The 15923-nt window shown below is 59.5% G+C and overlaps 1 protein-coding gene across 1 annotated transcript in view; it reads left to right on the top strand.

Moving 5' to 3' along the window:
* Window positions 1-9300: 9300 nt before the first annotated feature.
* LOC311520889 (B-cell differentiation antigen CD72-like) overlaps window positions 9301-15923 on the top strand; it is a gene marked incomplete at its 5' end in the record, with an annotated part of 41778 nt that continues 35155 nt past the window's right edge. The window contains 2 exons of the mRNA XM_084628785.1: window positions 9301-9385; window positions 9469-9567. Coding sequence (XP_084484911.1) covers window positions 9301-9385; window positions 9469-9567 — 184 coding nt within the window. The remainder of the gene's footprint in view (window positions 9386-9468; window positions 9568-15923) is intronic.

Below are 15923 nucleotides of genomic sequence, written 5' to 3' on the forward strand. Positions count from 1 at the left end.
TCAGAGCAATCACCGGATCAAGCCCCCGCTCCACCAGAGCCAGATTGTCGCTCTCTGGCCCCCCGGCAGCTGCGCTCCTCTGGGGCAGTGCAGACCGCAGAGTCCAGGGCACAGTGCCTGAGCCGGGACCCGGCATGCCCGGGCGAGGGGACCGGCGGTGGCATGAGCTTCTGGAGATCAGGTGAATCCGGAGTCAGAGCCTCTCCGAGGAACTCTGCAACACCTCCCTCTTCGACAAGGCTTTCCCCGTCCGAACCCCCCGCCCCCCACTGCATCCCCCAACCCCGATTTTATCCCCAAAGGGGAAGGATGCCAGAGGCTCCGTGAAGCCCCCTAAGGACCGTGCTGTCGCTCTAGATTTGATGGGAAGGCACCCAGCTGTAATGGTGATGGGCAGCAGCAGCCGGGGGGAAGCTGTTTCCCCCACCCCACCTCTGTAAAGCTCACCAATAAACACTTAAAATGTTCCCGTCTCACCTTCTCTTGGGAGCCCGTGTGTCGGGGGAGGGGGACCCCTGCACCCATTCCCTTCAGCGCACCCATACGCAGCCCTCACCAGCACCCAGGGAAGCCGTGCCCCAGCGGCTCACAGCCCAGGCAGAGCCCAGTCGCTCAAGGCCTAGGGTAGCCCCACGGCAGCGCGGAGCATCATTCCCCCACCCACCTCTCAGCAGAGGGTGAGCGACAGAGGGACCCGGGCCGGGGGCTCCTCCCAGGACAGCACAGAGCCGTGCCGTGGCTGAGCCCCCTTCCCAGAACAGGGGAGCCCCAGCTCTTTTCTGGGGTCAGTCCCCGGCTGGCTGGGGCTGGTGGGCTCACTGGACTCGCCCCACGCTGCCAGGATGGGCAGCAGCCTGCAGCCGGAGAGGCTCCTGGGTCGCCGACGCGGGGCCGAATCCTGAAGGCCCCGCCTCACTCCTGCAAGGGATGGTTGTCACGGAGTCCCCGGGCGATGCTCTGGAACTGCTCCCCATGAAGCCAGTCAGGACTCTGGGGCAGTCGCCTTTCTGTGAGCAGCCTGTCTTCAGGACACACAGCTCACACAGCTTCCACCTTCCTGGGTCTGACCTCGGAGCATTCAGCATCCTCTGCCCCTCCGTGCGCTTCCCCCAGCGAGTCCGCCCAGGCGGGGTCCTGGGGCAGCCAGAGGGTCCTGCCCCCCAACTCCGCAATCAGACGGGACTCTCCGCCAGCCAGTAGAACAGAAGGTTTATTAGACAACAGGAACATGGTCTAACACAGAGCTTGTAGGTGCAGAGAACAGGACCCCTCAGCTGGGTCCATTTTGGGGGGCAGTGAGCCAGACAACCCCGTCTGCCTTTTACTCCATGTCCCCAGCCAGCCCCAAACTGAAACTCCCTCCAGCCCCTCCTCCTCTGGGCTTTGTCCCTTTTTTGGGCCAGGAGGTCACCTGATTCCTTTGTTCTCCAACCCTTCAGCTCTCACCTTGCAGGGGGGAAGGGCCCAGGCCATCAGTGGCCAGGAAACAGGGTGTCGGCCATTCTCTGTGTCCAGACCCCTGCACACACCTGCCCTCTAGGGCTCTGCAATGATCATACACCCTTACCCCACCACCTAGATACTTAAGAACTGCCTAGGGGAAACTGAGGCACCCCCACACTATTCAGAGGAAACATTAAGAACAGTCCTGCTTCGTCACAATGGTCCATTGCCCGTGCGCCAGCAGAGGCTGGAGAGCAGCGGCTGGGGGCGCTGGGCTTGTGCTGGGGAGGGCGAGGCGCTGGCGGAGGGCGGGGGGTGTCCGGCTGGTTTGCAGTCCCAGCCAGAGGCAGCCGCAAGCGGCAGCAACCGAGGCAGAGCACAGCCAGGCTGCACTGAGCATCGCTGTGGCAGCCCCCAGTCTCCCCCCACCGGAGCCAGGCCCTGTGCTGGCGGCAGAGCCAGGGCGGAGAGCTGTACCCTGCAGTGCCGGGGGAGCCAGGGAGGCAGCCCTGGCGAACCCGGGAAGAGCAGCCGGAAGCCAGGTGGCTGGGGATTGATGCTGCCCTGGCCAGGAGAAAGGCCGACGCGAAGTGGGAGCAAGGGAGAAAACTGAGGGTGGCTCTCTCGCGTCCCTGGGAGAAACGTCCCCCTGCAAGGCAGATGCAGGCTAGAACCCCAGGCAGACAGGGACAATTGAGGGGTTTGCCCGGACAGGGTGCACGTACTGTGACGCCTCTCAGGGCACCCAGGGCTGAGAGTCGCCTTGTTATCCCTGCCGGTGCCAGCCCCCTGCTGCCCCCAGCCTGGCAGCCCTCCAGTCCTCTCCACCAGGCTGTACCAGCCCTGCCTTTGCCTTGCAGGCTGCCAACCGATCCCCCCAGCCCCCAAGGTCCTGCAAAGTGTCCCCTCCGCTCTGTGATCCAGCCCCAGTCACTGCATCCCCCGAGAGATCCAAGATCCCCTGTTCCAAAGGAGCAGTGTACCCCAGCTTTCCCTTCGCTCCCTCCCCGGTACCAGACACAGCGCTTGAGTTCAACTACAGTAACACAAGCGATTCAAGCAGAAACCAGCGTGAGAGATGGGAGCAAACAGTTCCGTACACATCAGAAGACGTGTTCTCATGAACCGAACTACCCAGTTCTCCTCCTGTCTAACGAAGTTTCTCACCCAAAGGTCACCTGGGTGGCCTGCCTCTGAATCCACCCTGGTCTTTACAACCAAGCCTGGCTGAAGTCCATTTTCATGAAGAAAACCTGCCGTCAGATCACTGCCTAGGTGAAGGGTGCTGGGGTGTCTTCCCCCAAATGCACCAGACCAGACCTGTGATGTTCACCTAGGGTCCCCACCCCCACCCCACTATTTACCTCTTCCTGGCAGCATCCTTCTGCAGGCTCTGCCCACTGTCAGTGGCATCAGACTTTGAATGCTAACAGACACCTATTGTAGGACGTGCAATGCACATTGGTCCACCCTGGAGGTGTCTCCCGCCCAGTCTGGACTGGAGAACTTTGTCTCAAGACGTGCGGTCCCAGTCCCACAGGATAGGTGCTACGCCCCCAGCTTTGGACCAGTCTCTAGGAGGCGCCCGTCAGTGGGACAGGCCCTCTACGGGTCTCACTCTTCCTCCAGAGTAAGCCACGTGGTCTCACCGCCTCCGAGACTGAGTCTCTGGGGCTCCAGCCCCCCTGCTTCATGCTGTGAGCTCTGCCCAGCGAGTCCAACTGAGACAGAGCCCTGGGAGAGACATGTCCACTCTTTAGTGATTGACGCAGCCAGCCCGTGTTTGCAGTGAGACTGTGACAAATTGGAAATCGTTTGTAATATTTGTGTGAAGCCTGTGTGTGCCTCAGTTTCCCCTACCTGCTGCATTGTTACCTGGTGGGTGGAAGGGGACTGTTTCCTCTCAGGGCAGGTGAACAGACATAGGTGTCTGGGCCTTAATCCCCACATCAGTGGAGCATCTGAGAAGACAGGGGCAAATCCAATCGCCAGACGTGACGCAGCAGGGAGTGGGGCAGATTTGCCCAGGGAGGGTTGCCGGGGAGGGTCACTGGGACCATCTGCATTGGCGATGGGAGACTTCCCCTGAAGGTTTCAGACTAACAGCCGTGTTAGTCTGTATTCGCAAAAAGAAAAGGAGTACTTGTGGCGCCTCAGAGACGAACCAATTTATTTGAGCATAAACTTTCGTGAGCTACAGCTCACTTCATCGGATGCATACTGTGGAAACTGCAGAAGACATTATATACACAGAGACCATGAAACAATACCTCCTCCCACCCCACTGTCCTGCTGGTAATAGCTTATCTAAAGTGATCACTCTCCTTACAACGTGTATGATAATCAAGTTGGGCAATTTCCAGCATAAATCCAGGTTTTCTCACCCTCCGACCCCCCCCCCCCAACTCACTCTCCTGCTGGCAATAGCCCATCCAAAGTGACCACTCTCCTTACAATGTATATGAAAATCAAGGTGGGCCATTTCCAGCACAAATCCAGGTTTTCCTGCAAGAGAGTGAGTTTGTATGTGTATGGGGGTGGGGGGGGGGTGAGAAAACCTGGATTTGTGCTGGAAATGGCCCAACTTGATTATCATACACATTGTAAGGAGAGTGATCACTTTAGATAAGCTATTAGCAGCAGGAGAGTGGGGTGGGAGGAGGTATTGTTTCATGGTCTCTGTGTATATAATGTCTTCTGCAGTTTCCACGGTATGCATCCGATGAAGTGAGCTGTAGCTCACGAAAGTTTATGCTCAAATAAATTGGTTAGTCTCTGAGGCGCCACAAGTACTCCTTTTCTTTTGCGAATACAGACTAACACGGCTGTTATTCTGAAACCTGGAAGATGAGTGTCCCTGGACCTTACCTGTTAGCTGGGTGGAGAATTGGGACAGTGAAGGAAACGTGCCTGTGTCTGTCAGGGGTATTGACTTGCCTATGGAGTGAGCTACCCTGATCTCCAAGCAGTTGTCTGTGACCAGCCTTGTATGCTGGGACAAGGGGAATGAGATCCCAAGCTGTGTGTCTGGGAAAGGAGAAAGTGTGTCCGGCTCTTCTTTGTCTGTGGAGCAGACAGAAGGGGCCTTTCAGCCTGTGACGGTTGAGGGGAGTGCAGTTGTCTCAGAGTTTGTTCTGGATTCAGCTAAAGCCCAGGAAGGGAAGGGTCCTAAGTTTGGGTCTACTCGGGAGAATGGCACCGTAACTAGGTCGCATCCAGTTAGTGTCTCTGCAAAATCCCAGAGACCAGACAATTCTGGTGCTTGTATTTTGCCTGTTGCTAGTGTGTTGTTGGAAAGGGTGGAGCAACTCTGTCTAATCAGGGTGAGATCCTAGCCAGGGCACAAGAAGAGCATGAAGGTGATGTGATTGTCTTACCTACTGAGGGTGTGGAAACCTGTAGCAAGAAGGAAAGGATTCCTGAACTTGTGTGTGGCAAAGGGAAGGAGAATGCTTCTAACCTGTTATCTAGGAAGTCTGTCAGTTTGCCTGAAAGGGGATTGTGTAGGAATCCACTGGATGGGCCAGAGGTAATTCTGGATGTAAGGGAGACCCAGAAAGAGTCTGTTGTTGCTCAGGAAAGTGTTCCTCTGGAGCAAGCCCTAGGTGAAGAGGGTAAGAGCAGAATTTCTGTGAGGGGTGAATTGTTGCATAGAAAAGCCCCAGGGAAAGGAATCCTCATGGAGTCTTTGCAAGCAGTTTACTGCAATTGAAGGGTGTGAAAGTGATTTAATCAAGAAAGTTTCAGTTCCTAAAGGCCAGAAATGTTCTGTTGTGAATGGATCCACTGACTTTCCTGTTGAAAGATCCAGTGTTGATAGCTCTGAGAAGGTCTCGGAGTGAAAGGTGTTAAGAAAGTTAAACAATCCTGTAACAGGTTGTTGGGGAGAAGACCCAATCCCAGTTTGACCCCCTGGGGTTTTGGGGTGGCCAAAGGGCACGGGCTGCATAAACCTTCCCACATGCGGCCCGCGAGTGCTATCGACCACCCCCGACCAAAGGGAGGGCGTGAAACGGGAAGGGCCTGGTGTAACTCCTACCAAGGAATGGGAGAGATGTTGGGGCATCCATGGGAATGTTGGTGGTTTCAAACTTCCCCAGGTCACCGGCTAAAGTGACCCCGCTCAGTTCGATCTCGAAGGGGGGAGAGATATGATGAAGTGGCACTGTTCTTAATGGCTCCTCTGAATAGTGTGGGGGTGCCTCAGTTTCCCCTAGGCAGTTCTTAAGTCTCTAGGGGGTGGGGTAAGGGTGTATGATCGTTGCAGAGCCCTAGGGGCAGGTGTGTGCAGGGGTCTGGACACAGAGAATGGCCAACACCCTGTTTCCTGGCAACTGATGGCCTGGGCCCTTCCCCCCTGCAAGGGGAGAGCTAAAGGGTTGGAGAACAAAGGAATCCGGTGCCCTCCTGGCCCAAAAAAGGGACAAAGCCCAGAGGAGGGGGGGCTGGAGGGAGTTTCAGTTTGGGGCTGGCTGGGGACATGGAGTGAAGTGCAGACGGGGTTGTCTGGCTCACTGCCCCCCAAAATGGACCCAGCTGAGGGGTCCTGTTCTCTGCACCGACAAGCTCTGTGTTAGACCATGTTCCTGTCGTCTAATAAACCTTCTGTTTTACTGGCTGGCTGAGAGTCCCGTCTGACTGCGGAGTTGGGGTGCAGGACCCTCTGGCTTCCCCAGGACCCCGCCTGGGCGGACTCGCTGTGGGAAGCACACGGAGGAGCAGAGGAGGCTGAATGCTCCGAGGTCAGACCCAGGAAGGGGGAAGCCGGGTGAGCTGTGTGTCCTGCAGACAGGCTGCTCACAGAAAGGAGACTTCTCCGGAGTCCTGACTGGCATCATGGGGAGCAGCTCCAGAGCATCGCCCGGGGACCCCGTGACACCCGCGCGCCCCTTGGGGCCAGGTGCGGAGAGCAGGGGTGCCAGGCGGGTCACCCCGCCTGTAGCTTCAGCCAGGCTGCCGTCAGTCCAAGAGCAGCCCCCTTCGGAGGCACCGGTTTCATGAACAGACAATTCCCAGGAACACGAGAAAGACCTTTCCCCGGACGCCTCCGGCTGAGTCCGGCAGTGCCACGCCCCGGCCGCACCCCCAAGGCACCCCCCACCCCCCGTTATCCCGTCCCTGGAGCCAGGGCCTTCCTGCCAGCTGCAGCCCTTCTCCCAGCACACGGCTCCTCACAGCCTGGGCCTCCCGCAGCTCTCGGGAAGGTCCCGCCCCACCTCCCTTCCCGGAGCATCTCTCTCCCCGAGCCCCTCGTCCACTGAGCTCCGGTCGCCTCCTACGGGGTCCAGGGGCTTGTTAGCCAGGCAGCCGCCAGCCAGCAGCCAGTTGATTGTTCACAGCTGGGCTGAGATGGGCTGGTTCTCCGGAAAGAAGCCCGTCACAGGTAGACAGGGGCCGGCTGCCCCGAGCTATTGCCCCAAAGTCAAACATCTCACTGCCTGGTCCAAGCCAGCCTGCTCCCTGTGCCTGGCACCAAACCCCCACCGGGCCCTGCCGGCCGCTCCTCCTCCACGGGCCCCAGAGCCCTTGTCTGCCCTGGGAGGCCCTGCCAGACCAGACACCCCGACACGCGGGAGACGCCGCTGGGCTGACCAGAGGGTGCGGCTGCCGGCGTAGCTTAGACCAGTGCCCTGGAGGGAACACGCTGTCCCGGCTACGGCCCCTGGAGCCGGGATAACCGCATCCATGCTGGGGTTCGGGGTGACGTCGTCACGCTCTGAACCAACAGAGACAGGCTGGCAGATCGGTCAGCGTCGGCCCCAGCCCTGCATGGCAGCGACTCACAAAGTCTTCAGCTTCAACCACAGGCCAAGCCAGAGACTTCTCTTCCCAGCGCCCTGCCCTCTGCATGGAGCCGGTGCCGAGCGTAGCTCCCAGGGCAGGGAGAGCGTCTCCGTCCCTGTCTGAGCAGCGCCTTGCACATGGCCAGGGGTGGCAAATCAATGCTGCAGCTCTTGCCAGCAGACAAGCTGCTCTGCTCTCCCCAGAGTCACCCAGCCACAAAGGCCCCTCCCCGGTAACCCGGTGGGGTCTGGACCAACTCTGCCTCCGCCAGGCTGGGCATCTCCATACAGAGCGTGGGGTGGATCGTTCCAGCCCCTCCAGCCTGCTCCTGTAAATTCTTTAGCTCCAGGGGAGGGGTCGGGACTTTCTCTGCTTGGAGAAAGTAAAAGAGAAGTTGGCTGCTGGCGAGAGCCCATCTGCGCTTGGCCGGCCCCACCTACTCCCAGCTCTATGCAAACTTCTGCTTCCTGCTGTCTGTGAGATCCCTTTTCTTCTGCCACAGAGCGAGTGAGCTAGATCCTCTGCCAGCGCCGGGGGCACAACCGGTCCCTCCACAGCCGACACCGCGGACACAGCCGGTCCCTCCACAGCCGGCACCGCGGACACAGCCGGTCCCTCCACAGCCGGCACCGCGGACACAGCCGGGACCTCCACAGCCGGCGCCGCGGGCACAGCCGGTCCCTCCACAGCCGGCACCGCGGGCACAGCCGGTCCCTCCACAGCCGGCACCGCGGACACAGCCGGGACCTCCACAGCCGACGCCGCGGACACAGCCGGTCCCTCCACAGCCAGCACCGCGGACACAGCCGGGACCTCCACAGCCGGCACCGCGGGCACAGCCGGTCCCTCCACAGCCGACGCCGCGGACACAGCCGGTCCCTCCACAGCCGGCACCGCGGACACAGCCGGTCCCTCCACAGCCGACGCCGCGGGCACAGCCGGTCCCTCCACAGCCGGTGCCGCGGACACAGCCGGTCCCTCCACATCCGGCGCTGCGGACACAGCCGGTCCCTCCACAGCCGGCACCGCGGGCACAGCCGGTCCCTCAACAGCCGGCACCGCGGGCACAGCCGGTCCCTCCACAGCCGACGCCGCGGACACAGCCGGTCCCTCCACAGCTGGCGCAGCGGACACAGCCGGTCCCTCCACAGCTGACGCCGCGGACACAGCCGGTCCCTCCACAGCCGGCGCCGCGGACACAGCCGGTCCCTCCACAGCCGGCACCGCGGACACAGCCAGTTCCCCCACAGCCGGCACCACGGGCACAGCCGATCCCTCCACAGCCGGCACCGCGGGCACAGCCGGTCCCTCCACAGCCTGCACCGCGGGCACAGCCAGTTCCCCCACAGCCGGCACCGCGGACACAGCCGGTCCCTCCACAGCCGGCGCCGCGGACACAGCCGGTTCCCCCACAGCCGGCACCGCGGGCACAGCCAGTTCCCCCACAGCCGGCACCGCGGGCACAGCCAGTTCCCCCACAGCCGGCACCGCGGGCACAGCCGATCCCTCCACAGCCGGCGCCGCGGGCACAGCCGGTTCCCCCACAGCCGGCACCGCGGGCACAGCCAGTTCCCCCACAGCCGGCACCGCGGGCACAGCCGATCCCTCCACAGCCGGCACCGCGGGCACAGCCGGTTCCCCCACAGCCGGCACCGCGGGCACAGCCGATCCCTCCACAGCCGGCACCGCGGGCACAGCCAGTTCCCCCACAGCCGGCACCGCGGGCACAGCCGATCCCTCCACAGCCGGCGCCGCGGGCACAGCCGGTTCCCCCACAGCCGGCACCGCGGGCACAGCCAGTTCCCCCACAGCCGGCACCGCGGGCACAGCCAGTTCCCCCACAGCCGGCACCGCGGGCCCAGCCGATCCCTCCACAGCCAGCACCGCGGGCACAGCCGGTTCCCCCACAGCCGGCACCGCGGGCACAGCCGATCCCTCCACAGCCGGCACCGCGGGCACAGCCGGTTCCCCCACAGCCAGCACCGCGGGCACAGCCGGGTCCTCTCTACCCAGCACTGCACAGGCACTGCCAGCCCCTCCCCAGCGAGCCCCGGAGCTGCAGCCGGCTCCCAGATGGCCCAGAGCGTCGTTTATGCCGACCTGAAGTTCGTGAAGGCCCCTGTGGGGAGCAGCGTGTGCTCCAGGGCGCGGGAGGCAGGTAAGAGCTGACCTGCCCCCTGCGCGGTGCCGCCCCCTGCCCTGAGCCAGGCCTGCAGACTGACCAGCGCCCTCTCCCTGCAGCGCCCGCAGACGAGGAGGAGGCAGAGCTCACCTACGAGAACATCCAGCTGGCCCAGCCTGGGGAGGTGAGGCGGGGGCAAGGGGCGGAGCAGAGCAAAGGTGAGTGTGTGGCTGTTCGCCCTGCCCCTAGCCCAGGGGTCCCGGGGGGAGCAAGCCGGGCAGGTGTCATGGAGTCCCTGGGCGATGCTTGGGAACTGCTCCCCATGAAGCCAGTCAGGAGTCAGGGGAAGTCTCCTCTCTGGGAGCAGCCTGTCTGCAGGACACACAGCTCACCCGGCTTCCACCTCCCTGGGTCTGACCTCGGAGCATTCAGCCTCCTCTGCCCCTCCGTGCGCTTCCCACAGCGAGTCTGCCCAGGCGGGGTCCTGGGGCAGCCAGAGGGTCCTGCCCCCCAACCCCGCAGTCAGACGGGACTCTCTGCCAGCCAGTAAAACAGAAGGTTTATTAGACGACAGGAACATGGTCTAACACAGAGCTTGTAGGTGCAGAGAACAGGACCCTTCAGCTGGGTCCATTTTGGGGGGCAGTGAGCCAGACAACCCTGTCTCCCCTTCACTCCATGTCCCAGCCAGCCCCAAACTGAAACTCCCTCCAGCCCCTCCTCCTCTGGGCTTCGTCCCTTTCCCAGGCCAGGAGGTCACCTGATTCCTTTGTTCTCCAACCCTTTAGCTCTCTTCTGGGGGGGGGGGGGAGGGGGTGGAAGGGCCCAGGCCATCAGTTGCCAGGAAACAGGGTGTCAGCCATTCTCTGTGTCCAGACCCCTGCACACACCTGCCCTCTAGGGCTCTGCAACGATCATACACCCTTACCCCACCCCCTAGATACTTAAGAACTGCCTAGGGGAAACTGAGGCACCCCCACACTATTCAGAGGAGCCATTAAGAACAGTCCCACTTCAACACATCTCTCCCCCCTTCGAGATTGAAATGACCGGGGTCACTTTAGCCAGTGACCTGGGATGTTCGAAGCCACCAACGTTCCCATGGATGCCCCAGCATCCTTCCCATTCCTTGGTAGGAGTTACACCAGGCCCTTCCAGTTTCACGCCCTCCCTTAGGTCGGGGGTGGTCGATAGCACTTGCAGGATGCATGTGGGAAGGTTTCTGGGGCCCGTGCCCTTTGGCCACCCCAAAACCCCAGGGGGTCAAACTGGGATTGGGTCTTCTCCCCAACAAGCTGGCCAAACACAGCCACTTGGTTATAGGACTGTTTAACTTTCTTAACAGCTTTCACTTCATCTGAGACCTTCTCAAAGCTCTCCACACTGGATCCTTCAACAGGAAAGTCAGTGGATCCATTCACAACAGAAAATTTCTGGCTGTTAGGAACTGAAACTTTCTTGATTAAATCACTTTCACACCCTTCAGTTGCAGTAAACTGCTTGCAAAGACTCCATGAGGATTCCTTTCCCTAGGACTTTTCTGTGCAACAATTCACCCTTCACAGAAATTCTGCTCTTACCCTCTTCACCTAGGGCTTGCTCTAGAGGAACACTTTCCTGAGCAACAACAGACTCTTTCTGGGTCTCCCTTACATCCAGAATTACCTCTGGCCCATCCGGCGGATTCCTACACAATCCCCTTTCAGGTTTCAGAGTAACAGCCGTGTTAGTCTGTATTTGCAAAAAGAAAAGGAGTACTTGTGGCACCTTAGAGACTAACCAATTTATTTGAGCATGAGTGAGCTGTAGCTCACGAAAGCTCATGCTCAAATAAATTGGTTAGTCTCTAAGGTGCCACAAGTCCTCCTTTTCTTTTTGCAAATCCCCTTTCAGGCAAACTTACAGACTTTCTAGAGAAAAGGTCAGAAGCATTCTCCTTCCCTTTGCCACACACAAGTTCAGGAATCTTTTCCTTCTTGCCACAGGTTTCCACACCCTCAGTAGGTAACACAATCACATCATCTTCATGGTCTCCTTGTGCCCTGGCTAGGATCTCACCCTGATTAGACAGAGTTGCGACACCCTTTCCAACAACACACTAGCAACAGGCAAAATACAAGCACCAGAATTGTCTGGTCTCTGGGATTTTGCAGAGACACTAACTGGATGCAACCTAGTTACAGGGCCATTCTCCCGAGCAGATACAAACTTAGGACCCTTCCCTTCCTGGGCTTTAGCTGAATCCAGAACCAGCTCTGAGACAACTGCACTCCCCTCAACCGTCACAGGCTGAAAGGCCCCTTCTGTCTGCTCCACAGACAAAGAAGAGCCGGACACACTTTCTCCTTTCCCAGACACACAGCTTGGGATCTCTTTCCCCTTGTCCCAGCATACAAGGCTGGTCACAGACAACTGCTTGAAGATCAGGGTAGCTCCCGCCACAGGCAAGTCAATACCCCTGACAGACACAGGCACGTTTCCTTCACTGTCCCAATTCTCCACCCAGCTAACAGGTAAGGTCCAGGGACACTCACCTTCCACTCTCCTCGCCTTCCCACCCTGCTGACTAGACAAAGCCATCAGCTCACAAGGCTGCCTAGGCTCATCCAAACTTTCCTTACCAAGCTGTCACGGAGTCCCTGTGCGATGCTCTGGAACTGCTCCCCATGAAGCAGTGGGGGAGGTTTAGATTGGATATTAGGAAAAACTTTTTCACTAAGAGGGTGGTGAAACACTGGAATGCGTTACCTAGGGAGGTGGTAGAATCTCCTTCCTTAGAGGTTTTTAAGGTCAGGCTTGACAAAGCCCTGGCTGGGATGATTTAACTGGGAATTGGTCCTGCTTTGAGCAGGGGGTTGGACTAGATGACCTTCAGGGGTCCCTTCCAACCCTGATATTCTATGATTCTATGATTCTATGATTCTAAGCCTCCAGGACTCTGGGGAAGTCTCCTTTCTGTGAGCAGCCTGTCTGCAGGACACACAGCTCACACAGCTTCCACCTCCCTGGGTCTGACCTCGGAGCATTCAGCCTCCTCTGCCCCTCCGTGCGCTTCTCCCAGCGAGTCCGCTCAGGCAGGGCTCATGGAGAAGCCAGAGGGTCCTGCACCCCAACTCCGCAGTCAGACGTGACTCTCAGGCAGCCAGTAAAACAGAGGTTTATTAGACGACAGGAACATGGTCTAACACAGAGCTTGTAGGTGCAGAGAACAGGATCCCTCAGCTGGGTCCATTTTGGGGGGCAGTGAGCCAGACAACAACGTCTTCCCTTCACTCCATGTCCCAGCCAGCCCCAAACTGACTCTTCCTCCAGCCCCTCCTCATCTGTGCTTTGTTCCTTTCCTGGGCCAGGTGGTCACCTGATTCCTTTCTTCTCGAACCCTTCAGCTTTCACCTTGGGGGGGGGGGGGGAGCCCAGGCCATCAGTTGCCAGGAAACAGGGTGTCGGCCATTCTCTGTGTCCAGACCTCTGCACACACCTGCCCTCTAGGGCTCTGCAATGATCATACACCCTTACCCCACCACCTAGATACTTAAGAACTGCATAGGGGAAACTGAGGCACCCCCACAATATTCGGAGGAAACATTAAGAACAGTCCCACTTCGTCACACAAGCACCTTGCCACTCCCCACAGATCCCCTGCCCTGCCTGTGTCTCCCCCACCTCAGCTGGGGTCTCAGCTCCCACTGTGCTCAGCGCTGCCCTTGCTGTCCCAGTGGGGGCAGGCAGCGAGCTCACTGCTTTCCTCACTGCATCGTTCCATGGATTCAAATTCAAACCCTTGGCAGTTACAGGAAAAGGGCCTGGATCCTATCCCAAAGAGACACACTCACCCCACAACAGGGTCTCACAGCTGTTATCCTGGAGCACCCCAACGGCCAGCCAGCCTCACCCCTCCTGGGTCTGCACAGGGATCTGGGCCACAGGCAGGGCGAGAGGCTGTGACGATGTGACGCAGCAGGAAGGGGGGAGTGTTGACCTGGGAATGGGCCCTGGGGATGGGAAACCTGAGAGCCTGTCACCTGAGCCAGGAGGGGGAGGGGGAGGTAACACCTCTGCCCAGGAATGTGAAGACAGGCTGCAGGAGGGAGCCTGCTGTGTGGGGGTTTAGTTTCAGTTTGGAGCTGGGTGGAGGAACGCAGGGAACCCCAGGGCTGGGGTCTAAGCTCCCTGCTCCCCCAGAAGGACTTGACTGAGGGGTCCTGGTTGTACCCACAAGCTCTCTTTTAGACTGTGTTCCTGTGGTCCAATAAACCTTCTGTTTTACTGGCTGGCTGAGAGTCTCAGTGAATCCCTGGAAGAGGGGTGCAGGGCCTGGACTCCCCACACTCCGTGACAACTGGTGGCAGAGGTGGGATGTACTGCACCCCGTGAACAGCGCTTCCTGCAGTAAGTGACTGGGGAGCAGTAAAACAAAGGGGGATTGACGGGGACCAGGGGTGCTGAAGATTCAGAGAGAGACCGTTTCAGGGGGCGGTTAACCCCTGGGAGTGTGTGACCAGAGAGAAGGACTTTTGCAGTAACAGAGTCCCCCGGGGGATTGCAGCGAGCGGTCCCAGGGGCGGAGGAGTCTGCAGCTCGACCCTGGCAAAGAGGTGGTGACCTCAAGAAGGACTGGCACACGAGGGGTTTTTCCTGGAAACCGTGGAAAGCTGCCCGGCCTGCGAGTGGCCAGCAGGGAGATGTACGCTAAACGCCTAAAGAGCGACCTGGTAGAGCTGTGCAGGCAGAGGGGGCTGCGCATCGGGAGGTCCACCAAGGAACAGCTGATTGCCCAGTTGGAGGAGAGGGATCGCTTGGATGACCCGATCCCTGTCCCGGAGGGAAGCCGCCCGGCAGACGCAGCATGGGCCCTGGGGCCTGACCGGGCTGGGAGGGGTCAGACTGCTGCCGAGGACATCCTGAGACCCTTCCTACCTATGTCTGGGGGAGGGGTTGGGGGAAGCCCAGTGAATACTGAGGGCACCCTGACCCCGGCAGCCAGCAGGGGATCCTCCCATCAGAGCTCCCCATCCCTGGAGCGGATGCGGCTGGAATGGGAGTGAGAGATGAAAATGAGGGAGCTGGAGGTCCATGAAAAACAACGTCAACATGAGGAGAAACAACGTGAACATGAGCAGGAGGAGAAGGAGAGGGAACGTCAGGAGAAGGAGAAACAAAGACAGCATGAACTGGAGCTGGCCAGGCTGAGGAGCAGTGGGGCCCCGGCTGCGGTGAGTGAGGGGGGACCCAAGACTGCAAGGAGCTTTGATAAGTGCTTCCTGGCCCAGCGGAAGGAGGGGGAGGACATAGATAGCTTCCTGACGGCCTTTGAGAAGGCCTGTGAGATGCACAGGGTTGACCCTGCAGACAGGCTCCAGTTCCTCACCCCCTTACTGGACCCCAAAGCCGTGGAGGTGTACAGCCGGATGACAGGGGCGGAGGCAGAGGACTATGAACTGTTCAAGCAGGCCCTGCTCCGTGAGTTTGGGCTGACCCCCGAGATGTACCGGAGAAGGTTCCGGAGTCAGTGTAAAACGCCTGAGGTCACCTACCTACAACTGGTCAACCGGATGCAGGGGTATGCCCGCAAGTGGACAGCTGGGGCCCGAGCTAAAGCGGACCTGCTGGACCTAATCGTACTGGAGCAACTGTATGATCAGTGCCCTTCCGACCTGAGGCTGTGGCTGGTGGACAAAAAGCTCGAGAACCCACAGCACGCAGGGCAGCTGGCCAACGAGTTTGTGAACAGTCGGTCAGGGGGTAGCCGGGAGGAGTCCCAAAAGAACAGGCCCCCCCCGATGCAGAGAGAGAGAGTCAGTATTGCCGATCCTGTGACCCCTGTCAGAGGGTGGGGAAGGCCCGGGACAAGGGGAAAGCGGCTTTGAAACCTTTGCCCATCATAGAGGAGCCTTTCCAGAAGGTGGCCATGGACATCGTGGGGCCTCTCAGCAGGACGACCTGGTCGGGGAAGAAATACATTCTGGTGGTGGTAGATTTTGCCACCCGCTACCCCGAGGCAGTGCCCTTAGCTTCCATTGAAGCCGACACCGTGGCCGATGCGCTCCTGACCATTTTCAGCCGCGTGGGGTTCCCCAAGGAAGTCTTGACAGACCAAGGCTCCAACTTCATGTCGGCCCTGCTCCGGTGCTTGTGGGAGAAATGTGGGGTCCGGCACGACTGGGCCTCAGCTTATCACCCCCAGTCCAATGGGCTGGTGGAGAGGTTCAACGGGACGCTGAAGATGATGCTGAAAACCTTTATGAACCAGCACCCGCAGGATTGGGACAAGTACTTACCGCACCTGCTGTTCATGTACAGGGAGGTGCCCCAGGAGTCGACCGGATTTTCGCCTTTTGAACTGTTATATGGAAGGACGGTGAGGGGCCCCCTGGACCTGATGAGAGACAAATGGGAGGGGAAGGCCACTCCCGATGGAGAGTCAGTGGTGGAGTATGTCCTGATCTTCCGAGAGAGACTGGCTGAACTCATGGGCCTGGCCAGGGAGAATCTGGCCAGAGCCCAGAGGAAGCAGAAGGTCTGGTATGACCGCACGGCGCGGGCCCGTGCCTACGCCACCGGGGATCCGGTGATG

Source organism: Lepidochelys olivacea, assembly GCF_965140295.1.
Source record: "Lepidochelys olivacea isolate rLepOli2 genome assembly, chromosome: 5".
Classification (NCBI taxonomy): domain Eukaryota; kingdom Metazoa; phylum Chordata; order Testudines; family Cheloniidae; genus Lepidochelys; species Lepidochelys olivacea.